At 33.0% G+C, this 23503-nt stretch overlaps 1 protein-coding gene across 2 annotated transcripts; it reads left to right on the forward strand.

Moving 5' to 3' along the window:
• Window positions 1-15360: 15360 nt before the first annotated feature.
• Window positions 15361-20510, forward strand: LOC145043545 (TGACG-sequence-specific DNA-binding protein TGA-1A-like). Of its 2 annotated transcripts, none has more exons than XM_078992233.1 (9): window positions 15361-15636; window positions 16229-16469; window positions 16549-16623; window positions 16739-16798; window positions 16953-17030; window positions 17138-17201; window positions 18148-18419; window positions 19628-19849; window positions 20113-20510. In XM_078992233.1, exons 2-9 carry the CDS (start codon window positions 16314-16316, stop codon window positions 20263-20265), a joined length of 1080 nt encoding a protein of 359 aa, XP_078848359.1. In that variant the 5' UTR covers window positions 15361-15636; window positions 16229-16313; the 3' UTR covers window positions 20266-20510. The 2 variants fall into 2 exon arrangements, with proteins under 2 accessions (XP_078848359.1, XP_078848360.1); XM_078992234.1 differs by having other exon boundaries at window positions 15499-15636; window positions 16335-16469.
• The last annotated feature ends 2993 nt before the right edge of the window (window positions 20511-23503 follow it).

Raw genomic sequence — 23503 nt, forward strand, 5'->3', positions numbered from 1 at the left:
CATACCATAAGAACTATAAGGCAAGATATGAACTTTTTACCTTAGGAAGAATCTCCAACCTTTGCTATCCACGGATCTACACTTGTACACCAACTTCTAGCCTCCACAATGGACTCCTCTTCTCTTTTGCTACCTTGAAATGACACCTCAAAGCTTAGAACACTCACAATCAAGCTATGAACGAAGGAACAACTCTCGTAGGGTTTCTTTCTGAAGGATGGTGGCTGAGGAACCAAGCCATCTCATTCCTTTTATAGCCAACAACCCAAATTAGGGTTTTGGATCTGGACCAGTTACGCCCGGCATAACCTTGGGTACACCCAGCGTACCCGAGTGATGACGCATTTAAATGAGGCGCGCGAGTATGCGCAGCGTACTCCTTGTACGCCCAGCGTACTCGCCCAACACAAAGTCCCAGAAATGACAAATGAACAAAAGATGAAGGGGTAATTGGTTGTACCTGAATTTCAGGTTGTTACAGTTCCACTAGAAGAGGTACCATCTTGGGACTTTCCCTTGTGGTGGATCTTTGAGGGAGCCTTCCTCTTCTTTCCCTTCCCTTGACTTATTGCCTAGACAGGCGTAGCAGTGGGATTGGGAGTCGGTGCAACAGACTTGTCCTTGAGATTGCTCTCAGGAGTCCTTAACAAGCCTTGAAGCTTGCTCAAGGTGACCTCTTCCTCATTCATATGGTATGTCATGCGGAACTGGTTGTAGCAGGGAGGCAAGGAGTGAAAGATAATATCAATTGCCAGCTCTTCGTCAAAGTTAACATTTAACTTCAGCAGGCAATCGACATATCTCTACGTCTTTTGCAGATGAGTGGTAAGGGACTCTCCACTACCCATTTGGGCATTGATCATCGAAGTGATGATCTCATACCTCTCTTGCCTCGCACTTTGGTGGTACCAGTCTAGCAATTCTTGATGCATCTCGTAGGGATACATGTCCTCGTAGGACTTTTGGAGTTTGAAAGTCATGGTCACTAGCATGATGCAGTGGACTTTCGTAGCATCACGTTCTTGGGCCTCAAAGGCAGTGATCTCTTCGGGAGTGGCAGTGTTCATGTTGATCTCATTTAGCTCCTTGTCAAGGACATACTCTTTATCCTCATAACGGGTGACCATTCTTATGTTACGGATCCAATCATTGAATTTGTTTCCGTCAAATATCACCCTCCCACACAAGTTCATGAGTGAGAATGATTCGGAGGAACTCGAGTCGAAAGCGTTGTTGTTGTTCATGTCCAACATATGAAAAGGAAAAGAACAAAGTTTGATTAGAAATAAATCCCCAATTAAACACCCAAATGAGAAATTAGGGCTAGGATCCAACAACATTATTTACAAATTAGAAGAGGGATGTCGTAATCTAATATGCAAATTATTTGAAGGTAAGTGAATGACGATTTACTAACTCTCCACCATAAAAAACGAAAACGAGATTAAGTTTTAAATGTATTCAATGGCATTTTTAAATCTCGATGTGCCCCTCTAGTTTGTGACTGGGATGCCGAGGATCACAAAACAGGTGTGAATAACCATGAAAATGTACATGGTACCCTCATTGTTACAGTCACCTATTCGATGTGATGGTTAGTCATGCACGCTCCGTCAAACTATGACAAACAATGAGTCACCCTTTGCCACCTATTCTTAGAATCCAATTAGTGTGTTGGTTAACCACATGCGCTCCACTAACGTCTTAGCAAGGGTGCAAACTGTAATTTCATGGAATTGCACCACTTCACTTTTCCTAAAGTAACTAAGATTGGGAATTGTTATAAAAACATTTAGTTACTTTTATAATTCATTATACTTTTTAATGAGTAAGGGTTTGATCTATCCTACCCGTTCGGCTAATGACCCTCCACCAATCAAGAAAGGGGTGGGTGAGAGTGGACACCCATTAAATGTTCATTTTATAGGTCATAGCCTTATACCCCCTTATAGATCGGCTTCGTGAATGAGGCCTACTAACGATAAAACTAACATTTAAAGTTATATATATATATATATATATATATATATATATATATATATATATATATATATTAATCTTGTAATATCATAATAGTCTAGGGTGTATTTTAAACATTTCAAAATACTAGGGTTTTAATTTCAATTTAAAATTTCAAAATTTAAAACCTTTTAAATTTTAAAATTTTAAATATTAAAACTCTTTATTTAATAATTATCTTTAAATTAAACAATTAATTTTAATTATCAAATGTTGAAGGATTATCTTTTAAACTAAACAATTAATTTAACCTAATCCCTTTAATCCCAAAAATTTGAAAATATGGGATGAGATAATTCAAAATCTTTAATTATCATGTTTAAACATTTGAAAGATAATTACAAGATATGACATTATCCTAAACCCTAAAATTTAGGATCTTATCTTGGGGAAGGAGGCCAAATTCGAAAAACCTAGGGTTTGCAAACCCTAGAATTCGAAATCTTGGGCTAAGGAAAGGGTTTTGAAAAACCTTATCAAAATTTCGAAATTCAGGGTTCTAGAACCCTAATTTTGAAATTCATGCCTCCTAGGGTTTATTGGCCACAAACCCTAAAGTGTCGAATTCATACGATTGTATAATTCTAATTGAAAACAAAAATCATACGCTCTGATACCACTGATGGGTTTTATACAAACAATCATATGTGTGCATGCAACCCTAGATAGGGATCTATGTTTTCATTATTAGATACACAAAAGTATGAACACATGAAGAACCCTAGCATGCTTCTATGAATTTCAAAATTCATAAGATGATATGGATTACATACATCTTGTTGTTATGTAATAATAACAACTTTAATCTTGAATCTCCTTATCCTTGAAAGCAAGTACCACAAGTATAGTACATCTAATGGCTCACAAACACCAAGAGAAAATGGAGAGGCAAAGGATATATGGAGGAGGCTACAAAATTTGTTCGTAGGGTTCTTAGAGAAGCAAGTGGCCGATTTCTGTAGCCTAGGGGCCTTATTTACTGTGAACAGCTAGGGTTTCCTCCAAAACCCTAATAGACAGCTTAGACATTAAGCAGTCCATGGAACCTTTTGGAATAAGGCCATGGACAAAAATATGACGGACTCCCATCCTAATTTCATTCATCCCTTTGTCCCATTGGGTTTCCCAGCCCAAAATCCAACTATCACACATTTGACAGTTTAAGTCCCTTTATTCAGTTAATCTCTTTTAGTCACCAAATTAATTCTTAATTAATCTATGACTAATATTAATTAAATAATATGATTTCTCTTTTAATATATTATTCTTATAATATATTAATAAACCATAATAACCTACTTCTCCAGTCAAGTTGCTTTGGTGAAGGCAACCCAAAAGTACCATGCACAACCGAGTCAAATACTTACCAAATATGGTTATGGGCTTAGACACTAATCCAACAGTTGACCGGCACAACTAGCTCATGGCTCTTCCACCAATGGGGGATTGACATAGTGGGACCTTTCCCACCAGCGCCGGGAGGTATGAAATTTTTGCTAGTGGTCGTAGATTATCTCACGAAGTGGATAGAGGCGTGTTAACATATCCCTCTAGGAAACGTCAAAAAAGAAGTCAAAATGACACCGAGCTTGGCTTGGTCAGAACTCATAACCTAGTCTAAAGTCAAGTTCGGGCCTTCGCTAACATGAGGGGCGTTGATAACGTGGTTAAGGTGTAGAGCCGTGCCTTAACCCCTTCTTCGGGAAATCATACCCTGGAAAATGTGGGACCAATCAGAGAGTTCCACTCACTCATCAGATGATAGCCATGATCTTCTTGAACATTTGAAAGATCTCTTTCCAGCCAATGGGAGAAGGAGGCAAAAGACTTGACGGGGGACCCTCCAATATGGGTCCGCTACATCGTACTTTACGAGAGAATCCTCAGCATAATCAGTTGAGAGATATGCCTTTGAGACAGAGGAAGTTGCTTCTGCAAGATTCACAGACAATCTCAACCCACCTATTCTCCGACATATCACAACAAGGCTGGAACCACTGGCCACCGTCACTGGCAAACAAATGATGAAATTCATGACCAAGAACATCTTGGCTGGTTGTGCCACACCTAGAATCCTCATAAGCGATAACGTCACATAATTTGAAGGAAGTCCCTTCAGAGAGTGATGCGAAGGCAAAAAGATCTGTCGTCGTTTCACGTCAGTTGTGCACCCTCAGGCCAATGGGCAAACAAAAATATCGAACAAAACAATAGTTAATGGTTTGAAGAAAAGGCTACTCAAATCAAAGTCCACTTGGGTGGATGAACTCTTGACAAAGTTGTGGTCATATTGTACCACAGCAAGGTCATGCACAGGAGAAACACCATTTAGTCTAACCTACGGGACGGAAGCTGTGGTCGGCTCCCTACGAACAGAGAGTTTCAAAGAAGCAAACAACAACGAAGGGTGATACTAGGACCTGAACATGCTCGATGCAAAACATGAGGCGGCACAGCTGCGCCAAGCACTGTACAAATCATGAACTACGAACCATTACAACCTCCAAGTCCAGATCAAGAATTTCAAAGTCGGAAAATGGGTGCTAAGAAAGAATGAGTCTAGCCATGTTCAACCATTAGGAAAACTCAGTGTCACATGGGAAGGACCATAGAAAATCGTGGAATCCCATAAGAATTGTGCTTATGTCTTAGCAGCTCTGGACGGGCGTGTCATTCCAAGAACGTGGAATGCGCAGAGCCTGCATCACTTTTACTCTTAAAACTAGTGTTAAAGGTAGAATAAATGCTAGCAAAGGCATTGTGTATTAATTTTAACATGTAAATGTAATCAGCAAAAATTACTTTACTACTTTCATTTTTATTACACTCTAAACAAAACTAGAGTCAACCGAAAGGGCAATTCAGATGTTCCTTATTTTCAAGCTTGAAAACCAAAACAAAGAGGTTGTGTACATTTACCATGTGACAATAAGGATTGATCATCCAACGTCACATGAGCGAAATCGTTACAAAGAGGTAGCTAGAGAGTTTTCATATAGAAGGGTCATAACCTTCCTCCCAAAACATGTTCATCAATTACATTACAGTATACATTGAAAGAACATATGAAATAAGTGTAGAAGAGTCATAACCTTCCACTAAGCAGAAAAAACAAAACTAGGTGAACCTCAAGATCTTGATCTTGGCTACACGCAAGGCCTTTAAGCAGCAAATTAGAACAAATTTCTCAAAATCCAGATTTAGTAACGCATAAAGAGATCATCAGTAAAAGAAATCATGTCATGTGTAAACAGACCCTGCATCAATACCATGTGATGGCCAACATAAACCATACATGAAGAAACTAAACAAACAGAATATATGTGGTAATATCAAACATTCATACCCACAACTATAAAGAAAATATTATCATAGTTGCCAGACTCCCGGTCTTTCAAATAACCACAGAGGGTAGAAAAGACCATAAGGAAACAAATGAAAAGAAAATATTGTTCAAGGAAATCACATCAAGAACAAGTCACAAAATAGGGCTACTTATCACTAGAAGTGGAGTTTGGGCCATAGATTGACCGATCGCTCCGAGCTTCTTGATAGAGACTGCGGAGCCCAGCCATGTCCAGACTGCCTAGATGAAGGTAGTTGGCAAAGTCTGTCTCAGTAAAAGCCACCAGGGCATCTTCTATCTATTGATTCTTGGTGGCCACATCTTATTCGGACTTTGGGTCAGACTCCACGGTAGTTACCTACTCCCATATAATCCTTTTACCCTTTTCTAAGCCTGTGGAAACACAAGCCTTCTACACATGTACCAAGCCTTGGAGAAATTGAAGGCTCTCGATCAATCGGTTTACCACCTTCTTGAGCCCCTCGCTAAGGATCCATGAAACATTCTTCTCTAATGCCCCTTTTGCAATACCCTCAGTAACTAGATCAACCTCCAATTCTACTGTCTGCCCGCTCGGTCCCGAATTCTCCAAACTCAAAACTCCTACACGATCATCCAGACGCCTTGCCTTCTCCTCCAACTTTGCTACCTGATCAGTCAAGCTTGCATTCTCGTGCAACACTACCTCCCGCTCGGCCTCCTAAGTGCACTTGTCAGCTTCTATCTTTGTCAACTGGGCCCTCAACTCTTTGAATTCAATACTCTTATGATCAAAAATAGACTGGGGAGTCTCCATGTTAGAGATACATTCAGCGACTGCAACCAAATACCCTAACACCTGGGCGGCAGCATAGCACAAGCCGTTAGCCATCTGCTCATCCAATAGAACCACTAGGGCCTCAGTGGTAGTGGGAGGGAACGCATGTTGATGCCACTCAAGAGTGTCATCATGATGGGAGACAAGGTCTTAGGCAGTTAGCTTCCAAGCTGGCTTGTAGGAATCCAAACGAGAACTTGCAAAAAGGGGGACGGTTGTGGTCTTATCAAAAGAAGCTGATGCCAGACCATGAGAAGGCGAAGATCCGGTCTTCGCCTAGGTTCCTCTAGTGGTGGGGATGAGGTTGGCCTTGTCGGTGTTTCTGTATATTATACGACCAGGCAGTTCGTTTGCCCAATTGGGTGCCCCCTCTGGCACTTTCGAAGGACCCTCATCAGGGGCACGGGTGCAGCTCTTGGAACCCTCAAGGAAGAACCTCAGATTGCGTTTCTTGCGAAGAGGGGGCTCAAAACTAGCGGTCTTGGCAAGACTGTCAGGAGAGGCTTCCAGAACATCGAAGTGCCTCTTGACATGGCAAAGACTTCTTCGAGACCCAGAAGGGGTAGGATCCTTCTGGGAAGCACCAGTGACAATGATGTCTTGTAAATTCGACGCATCGTCACCAATAGCACCATCACTAGCAGCACCGCCTACACCGGTGGGAAACTCATGTGAAGCATTGATTCTTTGACCAGAAATAGGAGGTGGCAGAGCTTCCACAAGGTCTACTTCGCGGCATTGAATTTCGCCCTCAAATAGACCCTGAAGAGCCCTCTCCAAGGATATAATTTCCTCCTTACCTGGAAACAGAACGAAGGCAACGACGGTTAGCTAAAACCCTAATTTCAATGTTTTTTTACTAAAGGGGGGGGGGGGAGGACAAGGGAAAAAGAGTGTTATACCTTCCTTATCAACAAAGAAGTCAAGTATCTTCCCACGAGCACTCCAGGCGACGTTCATCCCACTGGTGGCCAAAAAGCAATCGAGCCAATCCTCGCCGTTGATGCTTATCTTTTCCAAGTTGTCAGCCAGATCCTTGATAGCACCAAAAAGCATGGGAGCACAGTCCACAAATGCCTTAACCCTTGGGTAGGCAAGCACCACAAGATCATTATTCACCCACAAGAACTTTTCTTGCTAGTTCTTCTTGGACTTTTGTTCGTGAATAAGGGTAGGGACTCCCCGCCAACAAGAAAGGGTTCGGGTCCAAATTGAGTGGAAGTGTTGAAGAAGTGCTTGAATGCCTGAACATTTAGTTGACAACCTATAGCGCGATAGAGGAGCTCAAAACCTACTATCTTGTTTATAGCAATGGGAGTCAACTCCCTCACTGAAATCCCGTATTCATGCATGATCAGATTAAAGAAGTTAGTGGTAGGAAAATGAAGACCTGCCTCGAATAAGGCGATCAGAATCCCAACATTGCCCTCAAGCGGGTTGTAAAGTGATGCGTTAGAAAGAAGAATTTGTACGTCGTGTTTAGGAACAAACCTAAATCGGAATTGAAAAGTTTCCCACTTTTTGAGATTTCTACGCATAGAACGAGAGGAAGCCATGAAAGAGTTCAAAGGAAAAGACAAAATGGTTTCTTTCGAATAAGAACTTAAAGAAAGAAAGGTAGTAGGCGAAGAGGATCAGCTAGGATAAATAAAGGTTTAAATACAAAAAAGTGTAAGAGAACCTTTCCCACGATGAGGTTGCTGAAGAGCGGCGATTTCGCCCTGACAACCGCATAGGCCATCAATAGCAGTTCGCCATGTTCCTAGGAATATACCAGAATGACACTGCTATGTCACGAACGTGGACGCCTACTGGTCTAAGGGACTTGTTAACGTTACCCTATACGGTCACGTTAAACTTAACGAAAGCTCTTGACGGAGCCTTAACATGCTAGTACCTTGGCCGATACCCGGTCTTGGCCCACACGATCCATCGAAAAGTTGATAGCTCACTTCCCATCACAAGGAAAGAACATTCCACATGATATCCTTATTCACCCACAGCCAATCAGAAGGTGACGAATAGCTCATTTGATGCCCAGAACTGACGTCACTTAGCAGTTAGTTAGCATGGGAAAATCTCACAGTAAGAGGAGGCCACATCTCACGCTAATCGGACGAGGTCCCCACGATCCATTAGAAGCAGTCATAAAAGGATCTCTTCTGCCTCAAGGAAAGGATCCATCTTCTCTCTCACTAAATTTACCATAATATTCTCTCTCTCTCTCTCTCTCTCTCTCTCTCTCTCTCTCAGAAAACTAACTGGATCATCAGAGTGACGTTGTGGGAGAACACCCGGTCGTTCTCTAACGATTCTTCTGTGATTGTGTTCTCAGGAAAGCTCCCAAAGCAGTTACATCATCAAGCATCCAAACCCCCTTGAAGAGCATGTCACAACACACACCCACCAGCCTATTAATTTATAAATAAAGATTTATTACAATAATGGTCATTAGAGTTGTTTATATAAATATGAAAAAAAAAATCAGAATATTGTTTTATCTTTTTTGTGTCAAATTTTGTAAAACATCGTTTGATGCAGCAGCTTCAAATTCTTTGAAAAATATTTATGGTTACTTTAATAGATTTAATTGAAAAAATTAAAATGAAAATTTTGAAAATTTTCATTTTAAAATTGAAGTTTATTTTAATCCATTTTATGTATTAAATTATTTAATCCCTAATTACAATGTTTAGGTATAACTTCGTGACCAAAATTGTTGGTTTTTCTCAAATACATGTGGTGATTGGTACCACTTTATTCTTATTTTTTATACAAAAATACATAAAAGTTGATATAGATTTATTAATTATCTATAATAAAGTCATAAAAATATTAAAAAATGCTATGAAGTTTTAAGAAAATCCATTTATTTAGATTTTAGTTTATTTTAGCATTCTATAGATGCTAAAAAAATCAAAAAAACAAAGAAAAAGAAAAACAAACAAACAAACAAAATATCTTCTTATTTCAGACTGCAGATGTTTTGCTTGAACTTATCATGACTCACTTCTTTCTTATTCCTACCAATACGATGATAAGTCCCATAATGCTCCAACAACTCCTGTTGTAATCCAACATACGAATTTTATGGCTAATTTTAAAACTCCTAAATGATTTAAAGGGAAAGGTATGAACAATTTGTGAAATTCTTGAAGTCTTATCCACTATGTTCTTCTTTTAGTGTATACCATCATCCAATTTTCCATAGAGATCTCTATGAATTCCGATATACTTGTGATTTCAATGTAAAATGTCATTAGGGTCAGTTTTACTAGGTGTCTCGGTGTAGTACCAACAACACCTACTTTTTTTGTACGTAGTGAAAAAAAGTTTGATTTTTTTACTTATTTTTATGTTCCTAAATGTTAATCATTCAAAGACTTCATCAACAATGAAAAATACCAATATATTATGAAATAGAAATCCTATATGAAGCTTTAAAACCATCCTTGTATCAAGAACTAGACCCATGCCCTCTAAAACTGAAGTCAAGACAATTTTGCCAAGATTTAGGATACAATTTTATTCTTTCAACCAAAAGAGATGAAAACTAGTTAACACTTAGACAATGCTTGCCACAACCTTGTAATATTTAACTAACATTACCTCAAAATGCCTCAACCACAAAACTGATAGTTTCCACAAGCTTTAATAAATTTAAACTTTAAATATTATAGAGAATAAATTGATAAATAAAATTTAATAAATCTAAGACGCTAATATAGTAAGTACCTAAGCATCTTATCTAAAACATTGTGACAACCCAAAGTATGTAACATTTTGTCCCAATGTCCCAATGTTAATTCTATAAATGACCTGTTACATACTTTTTAGTCCTTACCACATGAACACTATATTACAAGTGTTAAAAAGTTTTTTGAGTATAGAAAAATTAATTATTATAAGTTACTTATTATATTCAAGAAGAATCTGTAAATTAGATTTATTAAAAATAAAATGATCATAATATTGAAATGCCCACATTTATGGATCATTTTAACCTTCTCAACAACTAAATTAAAATTCAAAACAAACAAAATTAGAAATAGGCAAATTTTTACAAATGGTTTTTTAGGTTTACTGTTTTTCCCCTAAATTGTACCTATAAAACCTTTTTTTCCCTAAGATGATATCTAAAAAGTAAATTTTATATACAAATGGTCATTACCATGGATGTCCGTTATATGGATCCGTTAATTTGAAAGAATTTTGGATAAAAACTATTTTTTTTAAGTATTATTTGTAAAATTTTACACAATCACCATTTGAAATATTACAATGTTAATGTTTCACTTTTTTTCTTTTTACATTTTCGGCCATTTTTTACTTCTTTTTTTTTTAATTCAAATTTCTTTTAAAATTTTTTCTTAATTTTTTCACAACTTTGTTATTATATGTTTTTTTAAGATGTGATTTTAGAAATTAGTTTTTACAACATTGGTATATATGAAATCGTTTTATGAAATATATTTATTTTTACATGAAATGTAATATTTATATAAATGAAACATTAAAGCTTATAAATTTTAATCATCATACAAATATATTCTATTTACTACATAATAATTTTTGTTGTCTAGACTTTACTTAAAAAATTCAAGCTACAATACATAATTAAATATTATCATTTTTATTTTTATTTAAAAATATTTAAAGTACAAAAACATCATTTTATTACTTTTTAACTTTTACATGATGTAACTTTTAAGATTTATCTATATTTTTCTTATACAAATATATTTATTTTTGTAAAAAAATACGATGTGTTATCATAAAAAATACATTATTATAGAAATAATGGTGTCGTTCTATTTTATTAAAAAAATATAAATATATGATTTTGAGTTAAAGATAAAAATATATTTCGAAATTTGGTTTCATAATATAAGTATCGTAAATTTTATATTGGTTCAATATAAACTTTTGATATTCAATTTTAAAAATTTATTTAGTTTTATCAAATTTTAAATATATACCTTAATAAAGACATAAACCTTTCAAAGCAAAATAAAAAAAAAAAAGGATGTTAGTTAATAGTTAACTATGATGCTACACATGTTAAAATAATTAACCATATGAATAATATGACATTAAATTTCATCTAATTCATTTTATTTAATGGAAAATAAATTTTAAATAAAATTAATGTCCTTAATTTCCTTTTAATTTGGGTTCATGTAACATTAATTTTGTTTAATTCGGGTTCTTATAACATTAATTTTGTTTAATTCATTTATAGAAATATATAATAAAAATTATTTTCTATTAAATAAAATGAGTTAAATAAAAGTAATGTCATATTATTCATATGATTAATTATTTTAGCATGTGTAGGAGCGTAGTTAATTATTAGCTAACAATTTATTTTTTTATTTTTAATTTTGCATTGAAAAATTTATGTCTTATTAAGAAATATATTCGAAATTTGATAAAACTAAATATCAAAGTTTTATATCGAACTAATATAAATTTTACTGTACTTATATTACAAAATCAAAACCAAAACATATAAGATAAATGAGGATAAATGTTAAAAATTACATCATGTAAAAATTAAAAAGTAATAAAATGATGTCTTTATACTTTAAATTTGTTAAGATAAATATTTAATTATTTATTGTAGTTTGAATACTTTAGATAAAGTCTAGAAAACAAAAATTATTTATAATATTTAAAAAATAAAAAAGTTATGAAAAAATTAAGGAAAATTTTTCAAGGAAATTTGAATTAAAAAAAGTAAACAATAGGACCAAAAATATAAAAAGAAAATGATGAATAATTAACATTGTAATATTTCAAATGATCTTTATGTAAAATTTCATAAATGATTCTTTAGCAAGTTTCACAAATGACAGAAATAGTTGTTATCCAAAAAATTATTTCAACTTAACGGATCCATATAATGGACATCTACGGTAAACACCATTTGTGTGTAAGAGTTGCTTCTTAGGGACCATCTCAAGGAAAAAAGTTTCATATAAACCATTTCAGAGAAAAACATTAAACCTAAATGATCATTTTGTGAAATTTTGTCTTAGAAATATTCAATTATATCCGGTTGGTGTAAACATTACATTCATGTATGTCGTAAAACAGGTAGTATTTTGAATATACTTAAGGTACAATCAACGATGTATGATACAAAATCGTTCAAACAATATCATTCAAGTTTGGTGTGTTCAAAAAACACCATCCAAGTAAAGTATTTGTACAAAAAATACCAACGGAGTACATTTTTTATTCAAATTTGACCTTGTGGTAACCGGCAATTACCAGTAAAAATTAAGTAAAAGAAAAAAAAAAACATGAGGAAATGACTTAAATGGGTAACTATGTTTCAAAATCGTTTAAAAAACACCATCCAAGTTTGGTATGTTCAAAAAACACCATCCAAGTAAACTTTTTGTACAAAAAAAACCAACAAACTATATGTTTTGTTCAAATATTACCCACCGGTAACTAGCTCTTATAGGTTAAATGATGACATAGCTTAACTATTATGACATGACATAATAATTATTGACAAAACAATAAATGATATATTCCTCCTTTAAAAACCGATTTAGGGTTTCTTCATGAACGAATGACTTCTTCTTCTCCTATGATTGTTCTTCTTCTTCTAAAGTGATGATCTCGAACTCAAGTCTAAAACCATAATTCTTGACTTAAGGTAACAAAAGGCTCCTTCACCCCTATAGCCCAAATCCATAAAAAGCCCAAAAAGTCATTCAAGCTCAACTACAAGACCACTAAGGCCCAACATGGCCCAAGAACCCCCCCAACATGGCCTTAAGCTCGAAAAATGACCTGCTACAATCAGGTGGGCCCACGACCTAACTTAAACAAGTCCATGCATACACCCAGCATATGCTGAAGCCTTTGCGATACAGATTTCGAGCTAGTACGCCCAGCGTACTCCTAGCGTACGCCCAACGTACTCGACTAAGGTTAAGAACTGCCAATATTCCGAAGGCCATAACTTCTTCAATCTAAGTTCGATTTCTTCATTCTTTATATCTACAAGAAGGAAACGAGAAGCTCTACACTTCTATCAACTCTCCCTTGCCTTAAAAGTTTTCTAACATAAACCCAAACTTTATAAAGGCTCAAACTGATACTTACTGATATGCCCTTGGCCTCCAAAATAAACTGAACACTCATTCCCCACAACCTATATTATCCATCACTAAATGGGCGTTACAGACACCACGGCTTGTTATGAACGAATATAAATTCGAATACATCGTACACAAGTATCGGAACCATATCGCAGGAAACATGCAAAGAAATGGTACAGAACAATGAAATAACAAGGAAAGGACAATAGATATGCCTGTCTGTAGACCGGATAATAAATGAAGGACCGGTCAACACCATAAACTCTTCTAACAACGAGCGGCTTATAAATACCCCAAATACATGAAATCCGAGGCAGAGTAAGGTAAGGAAAAAAAGACATAGCATACAACATAAGCTAACACTAAGAATCGCAATCTAATTTAGGCATCACAGAGCTATGTCAGGGTACAAATTAGATTGCGATTTCGTTTTTGAAGGCCATAACCCTCGGTTGGACCCTGGAATGACGAAATCTAATTTAGCATTAAAGTAACACTAAGAATCGCAATCTGAAGGCCATATGGCTGTCCGATGCCTAAATTAACTCGCGTGGATATAAAGAATGATGAAATCGGACTTAGAATGAAGAAGTTATGGCCTTCGAAAGATTGGCGGTTCTTGACCCTAGCCGAGTACGCCGGGCGTACGCTAGGAGTACATCGGGCGTACACTAGGAGTACATCGGGCGTACTGGCTCGACATTCGGATTACAAACGCTTCAGCATATGTTGGACGCATGCATAGATTTGTTTAAGTTAGACCTCGTGCCCACCTGATTGTAGCAGGTCATTTTTTGGGATTAAGCCTATATTGGGGGTTCTTGGACCATATTGGGTCTTAAAGGCCTTGTAGTTAGGCTTGGATGCCTTTTTGGGCTTTTATGGATTTGGGCCTTAAAGGGAGGGAGGCCCATTGAGGCAGGGGTAAAGGAGCCCTTTTTGCCTTAAGTCAAGAATTATGGTTTTGGACTTGAGTTCGAGATCATCACTTTAGAAGAAGAAGAGCAATCATAGGAGAAGAAGAAGTCATTCGTTCATGAAGAAACCCTAAATCGATTTTTAAAGGAGGAATATATCATTTATTGTTTTGTCAATAACAATTATGTCATGTCATAATAGTTAAACCAAGTCATCATTTAACCTATAAGAACCAGTTACCAGTGGGTAATATTTGAACAAAATATATAATTTGTTTGTATTTTTTGTACAAAAAGTTTACTTTGATGGTGTTTTTTGAACATACCAAACTTGGATGATGTTTTTTAAATGATTTTGAAACATACTTACCACTCTGAGTCATTTCTTCTTCTTTTTTTTTCCTTTACTTATTTTTTACTGGTAATTACCGGTTACCACAAGATCAAATTTGAACAAATAATGTATTTCGTTGGTGTTTTTTTGTACAAACACTTTACTAGAATATTGTTTTTTGGACACACCAAACTTGAATGATATTTTTTAAACGATTTTAAAACATAATTACCCATATAAGCCATTTCCCCCTATTTTTTTTATGTTCATCATGATTTTTTCTTAAGGCATATTGTTTATGAACCTACATCTTATCTAAAACTTGTTCTAATGACTATAAATAAATACATTATTTTATATAGCTCGTGAACTCGTAATATTTAATTATTTAATTAATGGGTTTTCAATTCAGAACATAAAATAAATGAATATCCCAAAAGTAAAGAGTAACGTATAACAATGACAAAAAGAATATATTTAAATATTATATTGAGAAATTAAATATATATATATATATATATATATATATATATATATATATATATATATATATATATATATATATATATATCATTTAATTATACCAAATTAATAATAATTTGATCCACTTATCGCAATAGGATTTTGATACAAAAGTTAATGTAGTAGTACATAAAATTGAACTATTATTTATATACTTCAATACAAACAAAATAGCATAAATATAATAAGAATACATCGAAGGGCCAAAGTTATGTTTTCCTTCAAGACAAATGGTATAATATTATTAGTGACATCATGTGGCAACGTTTTCATTTGAAGGGACAGATTAGTAATAATATCTGTTACAGTCACCCACACAAATTTTATATACTGTTTGTGTTTTTATATTATATATACATATACATATAATAGAATATTTATCTTCTTCATGTATCATAGTGTATATAAAACTACTATTTTCAAAAGGAGCTGTGGCCTTCGAATTCGATTCTTCTCTTCAATCAAGAAACGGAAGTTAGGGTTTTGTTCATTTAATTCATCTCAGTTTGCTACTTCTTTGGATTGGTTTGAGTTGACAGTTCTTCATTTACTCGATACAGGTTGGTTCAGTTTCATCAAAGTTTGTTTTTAGTATTTAAATGTTTTCCAATTTGAGGTTTCAGGACTTTTTGCATCGATTCGTGTTGTTCAAATATGGATTGATTTTGTTTACTACTTATAGTGATATTCGTGTAAGGATTTCTTCTTGCTGTCAGTATATTCTCTGCTTCGTATTGAGTTTCTATGAGGAGTTGTTGGAATATCGATTGACTTTATCAAAAGTTGGAGTTTTAATTCCGGAAGTTAAATTCGGAGATTAGCATACGATGATGTTCGTTATGAGTAGTAGATTAGGAAATTTGGATCTATTATGTGTTGCAATTTAAGGTAAGTCACTGGATTCGAGTTATCTGATTTACACGAAGTTTGAATAAATCAGGAAAAGATGATAAATATCTGAAATTCTGTTTATGTACACATCTCCTTTTTGGTATTCTCGCCTTCAATGCTTCTTTTTCTTAAGCTTGTGTATTGGCGATTCTCTCTATGTTCGCCTTTATAAAAGCCATCCAAAAGCGTCAAGGTTGCGAACTCTGAACTTTCCATAAGTGTAAAGTAATAACGAACATGTATGATTGTTTTTACTTTCAGGCTCATAGTTTTCCTTTAATGGTGAAGATGTTATGCTGAAGTTTAAACTTATTGAGTTGCATATTCACCGGACTAACAAAACACCATGAATTCCTCATCCACTCAGTTTCTCAACTCAAAGAGGATGGATGTATATGAGCCTATGCATCAGTTTAGCATGTGGGGAGATTTCAAAGGCAACATCTATCAGGATGCATCTGCAGCCATGATTATAGAGATGGATGCAAAGCTAGACAACCAGGTAATTAACCATTTAAAATGTTCCTCTTTCTTGTTATCTTTTCTGAAGGAAAAAAACTATGTCTAATTTGTGTTTTTAGTCAGAGAATGCTTCACACACAACAATTGGAGCTTCGCATCACTTTGATCAAGAAGCAAGTAAACCAGGTGATAAGGTACAAGATTTTACATATTCTTTGTAGACCAATATTTGAAGTCATGTTATACTACTTTTAGTTACCATTTTATATATCTTTTAGTTACAATTAATAACTAAAGTTTAATCTATAGGTTCAAAGACGACTTGCACAAAATCGTGAAGCAGCTCGTAAAAGTCGTTTGAGGAAAAAGGTAGGGGAATATGAAAGAGAACTCACTTTCCTTTTCAATTTACAATTCTCAAATCTGCCTTTTGTTTTAGGTTATGATGTTTAAACTTTGATCTCTAAAGTATTTCATTATAACAAGTTACTATGAATAATGAACCTTGCATTTTTGTTATTAGGCCTATGTTCAGCAGTTGGAAGCTAGTCGTTTGAAACTGCTTCATCTTGAACAAGAACTTGAACAAACTAAGGCACAGGTAAGTCAACATTGACTTTTTTCATCTCTGCTTTATTTTAATATACTTATCTTTCCATAAATTCTTTTAATCAATGATATTTAGTTATCAAAGAATAATTTTTACAGGCTGCTTTATTGAGTGGTGGAGTCAATGCTAATCATCTTGGGATCCCTGGAACTACAAACTCAGGTCTATTTTCTTAAAAATCATTATTCAACACTTTTGATTAAAAAAAATTGTAGCATTTTGACCTTTTTATCTTCTTGTGTGTCCCATATTTACAATTGTAACTTGTTTATAGAAAGGTTATAAATCACTTATGTAACAAACAAAAGTTTTATGTATTTTAAAACTGTAAAACACGAGTTTTGGTAATTGCAATGATGGCTTGAAGATATTGATATCCTTCTGGGATACATAATCATTGATTTAATTATGTGTTGCTAGAATTTATCACTTCAATAGTATATGTCACTATTAAAAAAAGGGTTAAATGCAAGAAATATCAAAGTACTTTTATTTGTTTTTTATTATAGCCTCCTGCTTTTATTCCTGTTCTATTACACTTCTGTACTTTGAATTTTTTTTTTTTTTTCCATTAATAGCATTGTTGTACAAACACAAAGTAATTGTCATTGCTATAGTTGAATAGCTTTTTCAAAGTACAATTTCCTTTTAAGAAAATGATTTGAAAGTACAAAACTATAATTGGGTATATCTTTTATAGTACAATGCTTTACTATGACAAAAATACAAAACTATATAAAAAAAATGAAAGTAGGATACTATAATAAGAAAATATATAAAAAGTACATTGCAATTTCATGCATTTAGCCCTTCAAAATATGGCTTTTAGTGTTTTTTATGTAGTTTTAGAAAACTGGATAATTGCTATCTAGAAAATAGAAGCCTAATACTTCTATTTAGAAGAAATAACTTTTCATAGATTTGATAATTACCCTTCTAGAATAGAACATTCCCACTTTTTGTAAAGATATGTGCTTTTTTAACATACATCAATTGGGTCCTATTTTTATCCTTTTTGATTTCTGAATTAGTTTTAGCTTCAATTACTACATAATACTTCTTCTATCAAATTCTTGTGAACTAAAAGCATCTTTTGTGACACGTGTAGGAATTGCTGCATTTGAGATGGAGTATGAGCAGTGGGTTGAAGAGCAAAATAAAAAAACTAATGCTTTAAAGACTGGATTAAATGCACCTTTGCCTGAAGCAGAGCTTGATATACTTGTTAAAGACACTTTGAACCACTATGCCAATTTATTTAACATTAAAGCAGCTGCAGCAAAAACTGATGTCTGCTATCTCATATCTGGCATGTGGAAAACATCAACTGAACGCCTTTTCTTGTGGATTGGTGGCTTTCGCCCTTCAGAGCTTCTCAAGGTAATTAATGTCTTTTTCCTTCATATTCATATTTGACTAACAAGTTGACTTCAAGAATCAAGACTTCCCTTTTATTAGGCTGTCACACAGACATGTAGTACTTACTGTGTTTGGCATGCATTGGACTGTGACTGTGACTATGACTGGTATCAATGAGACAAAAACTGCAACTTTTTGTCCTTGCCCAAAATGGTGGGAGAAGGAAGCACTGTTATCTCTTGTTTTGTGAAAAAGATGTAAATACCCTTCTCATCCCTGTTAAAAAAATACTGTGTTTGGCATGCATTGGATTTGACTGATATTGATGGGACAAAAAACTGCATCTTTTGTTTGACTCAAAAAGGTGGGACATGAAAACACTGTCATCTCTTGTCTGTGAAAAAGACGTGAATACCCTTCTCATCCTCATAAAAAAATAACTCTATAAAGCTTGTCTTGTCCAATCCAGTCATGTCCCTTTATGTCATGTCCTGTGGGACTGAACATCACTGGATTGGACTAGACGAGAAAGGACTGGATAATCTTTCTTGAGATATTTTTTTAATGAGGATGAGAAGGGTATTTACGTCTTTTTTACAGACAAGAGATGACAATGTTTCCTTGTCCCATCTTTTTGTGTGGGACAAAAAGTTGCAATTTTTTGTCCCATCAATATCAGTAACGTCCAATGCATGCCAAACACAGTATTTTTTTTAATGGGGATGAGAAGGGTATTTACGTCTTTTTCACAAAACAAGAGATGACAGTGTTTCCTTGTCCCACCATTTTTGGTAAGGACAAAAAGTTGCAGTTTTTATCCCATCGATATCCGTCATGTCATTGTCAGAGTCCAGTACACGTCAAACACAGTACAAGAATGTTGAGTTGAGTGGAATAACTTTTCATGGTTGAGAATTGAGAATTTAATCTTTTTGGTAGTAAAGTAGAGGATTGTATTAGATATTCGTGAGCCCTAAATGATTTCAATTTTATTATGAGTGGGGCGGTTTTAATTAGTGCTTATTCCATCAAAGCAATAAAGTTCTTTTCCACTTTCATTGTGTTAACCAACTGTTGCACCACAGTTATCAACTTACCAGTACCTATCATCACATGAGTGCTTCTCTATTAGATATATAATAATATCTTTACTTTCTTTTGCCAATTCACAATCCCTGGAATCAAACGCGCTTAATATTAAAAGACGAAAATACCCTGATTCTGTGTAGGTACTTGTACCACAGCTTGAGCTGATGGACCAACAATCTCATGATCTGTCTAACCTGATTCAAGCATGCCAGCAAGCTGAAGATTCTCTGTCACAAGGAATGGAAAAACTTCAGCAAACTTTAGCTGAAGCTGTTGCATGTGCTCGTGATTTAGGAGGAGATTGTTATGAAATGTCTAATCCAATGGAGAAATTAGAAGAATTAGTACGCCTTGTTATTCAGGTAATATATATATATATATATATATATATATATATATATATATATATATATATATATATATATATATATATATATTTTCACTTGCTATAATTGGCTAAAATTTTGATTTTTCAAAGTACAATGTCGTAATAAGAAAAATTAACCAAAACTAAATTCAAACGAAAATGTGTTGATAAGAAGAGGAACATAATGAAAAGTAGGATGCGATAAATTATAATATTATAGTAAACAAATAAATAAAAGTAGGTTGCTATTTCTTACAGGCGGACTTTGTTCGTCATGAAACCCTGCAACAGACGCTTCGCTACCTAACCACCCGACAAGCGGCTCAAGGCTTAATCTCATTAGGTGAGTATTTTCAACGCCTTCGCGACTTGAGTTCAGCGTGGGCCATGCGGTTATGTGAACCGGCCTGAACCCTAAACCCTGGACCCTGAACCCTAAACGCTAAACCCTGGTGTTTGTCTGTGTATAAAGAAATAGCAGTATGTTGGAAGTTTTTTTTTTTAAAAAAAAACAGCCTTCCACAATTGAGAAGTTTTATATTTTATTTTTCATCGTGTTAAAAAAGTAGTTGTGTGTAAGTAGTTTTTTTAGTCTTTTTTGTTTGGTTGTATATAGTCATATATTGAAGATAATTTTTTGTTAGAATTTGAGACAATTGGTTGTGGTATGGTTTTTATACGTTGTACAAAGTAGGATCGTATAGAAGTTGTTTGAAGTTACTCATGCTTTTTTTTTTTTTTAATTATATGTTATAGCATCATACTTCTATTTCTTTCTATTGTTTTCTAATTAATAGGATTGTGTCTTTACCTTTGTCTTATTTTGGACGTTTTATGTTGAAAAGTATATCAAATTATAGTAGTGAAAGTAGTTTTGTATTTGGATGAGATCGCAAATGGGTAGATTTTTTAAAGTAGAATGGAGTAATAGGATGAAATGAAAGTAAGTTGGTAAAATAAAGAAATAGTTGAAAATATGTTTGCTGTTATGATTGTTATCTTTGAAAATTAGAAGTCATTTGAAATTATTAAAAAATGTTGAAATTCGATACGAAAAACTATTTGTGTACGTTAGCAATTTTTTCTTATACGTTATGTTCATTGTACTTTGAAAAATATATAGCAGTTAAGTTGGCTTTGTATTGCTTTGTATTATGATATTACGATAATTATTGTGATAATATCACTATACACAATGTTCCAAGTTGGGTTGACTTTACATCATTTAAAGGTCGCCTTATTTGTCCTTTTGTAGATTTTTCAATTGTAACTTTCATATATGAAAACGACAAACTCTTTGTTTGTATTTTCTTATATTTTATTTTGTACTTGGATGTTAACGGTGAAATGACAAGGGTATTAAAAAGAAAAACACTTATATTCAAAAGAAAGTTGTCTTTTATTTTTATTTTATTATTATTATTATTATTATTATTATTATTATTATTAATTTTCATATTTTGCATAATAATTTTATAAATTAATTTCCAATATATATATATATATATATATATATATATATATATATATATATATATATGACAAGGGTATTTAAAAGAAAAACACTTATATTGAAAAGAAAGTTGTCTTTTATTTTTATTTTATTATTATTATTATTATTATTTTTCATATTTTGCATAATAATTTTATAAATTAATTTGTAATATATATATATATATATATATATATATATATATATATATATATATATATATATATATATTGAAATGACAAGGGTATTTAAAAGAAAAACACTTATATTGAAAAGAAAGTTGTCTTTTATTTTTATTTTATTATTATTATTATTATTATTATTATTTTTCATATTTTGCATAATAATTTTATAAATTAATTTGTAATATATATATATATATATATATATATATATATATATATATATATATATATATATATATATATATATATATATAACACCCATGTATTACATGAGTTAATTAAAAAAAATTGAATATAAAAGTTCTAAATTTTAAGAACTTTAGATTTATAAAAAAAATAAGAAAAATAATGAATTACTAAAATTGATTTTTTTAATCTTTTAAATTTCAATAAATAAACAAAATAAACTAATGAACTTTAATTTGAGAATTTTAAAATAAGAAGATAAATCTATTAATGAAATTAATATTTATTTATTATTATATTTATTGTAATTATTATATTAAAATATTATGTGTAATTTATCAAAATAGAAAAACCTATAAAATAACATGTGGAAAACAAATTTATCTATATATATATATATATATATATATATATATATATATATATATATATATATATATATATATATATATATATATATATATATATATATATATATATATATATATATATACACAGAACCATTGAAATACTAGGAGAAAATGATAAGCCACACTATCTAATCAAAGACTCATGTAGGAGATCAATCGTGGAACACTATGAATATTTTTGTCATGATAGGGTTTTAAATAATCCCAATAGAATTGAACTATATATTTATCATTTTTTGTTAATAATTTTTTGGTGTGAAGTATTAAAGTGTTGGATTGAGTCTTAAAGGTCATTAACCAACTCATAATAATATGGTCATTTTGGGTTGCCCTCATGACCCAATTTAGCAATAAGGAATTTCGAGGAAATCATGTTATTAATTATTATGAAATAATAAACTAACTGGAACTTATTTTGAAATTAATTAATAGTTTTAATTAATTAAATATGTTAAATGTTAATTAAATCATTAGTAATTAATAGGAATATTCCAGAACCTTCAAGAATACTAAAGGGGTCGACTTTATCCAAATATAAAAGGATATGGACTAATTCAAAGAAGGATAAGGATTATCATTGCAGATTAGAATTTAACTATAAGTTATAAATATGATGCTAAGGGTCAACAAACGGATTCAACAATTAAATAAACAAGTAGAAAGAAGAATTATAAAAAGACTTCATTAGCTATGTTCTCATACTTAGCAACATCAGTCTTTATCTCAGGATTGACAAATTCAAAGTCCTTAGAATCTGTTTTCTTATGTTGCGCTTAGTTCAACTACTAACATGATGTGATAATGTTTAGCGACATCTTTATCCTTAATCAGTTAATAAAGATAGATAAGATGTTGTGTTGGAGCCATATGTACATCAACATACCTTTGAAAGTACATCCTTCCATTCTCATCTTCATAAAATACCCCATAAATGGGTTTGTCCACAGTTTTATGTAACCTCCCATTTTCACAACTAAAAATTTTCATTGAATTAAAGTAAAACTTCCCAATTAGAAATCCATTATTAAGAAAACCTTTTATTTGAAAATACATTTATTGAAAATCAGAGTAATATTAGAGCGTGAAATCTTCATTGATGTTGGTGAGTGTGTACAAGCACACCTTCATCTTCCCATGATAACTAAAGATACTTGAAACAATAAAAAACCGGGTAAGCAAAAAACTTAGTGAGTTTCCCTCATACTTGAATGCCAACATGTAACGGATCCAATCATTCATTTGTAACGTCTCAAAATTTAAGACTAAAAATTTCATTTTTTATAATAATAAAACCGTCATCCAAAACATTTTCATAAAACCATAATGAAATCGGAGTATGTAAAAATCATTGAGATACATCAAAGTAAAAAAAAATG

The sequence above is a fragment of the Lactuca saligna genome, chromosome 4 (genome assembly GCF_052625555.1).
Source record: "Lactuca saligna cultivar CGN05327 chromosome 4, ASM5262555v1, whole genome shotgun sequence".
In the NCBI taxonomy this organism is placed as follows: Eukaryota; Viridiplantae; Streptophyta; class Magnoliopsida; order Asterales; family Asteraceae; genus Lactuca; species Lactuca saligna.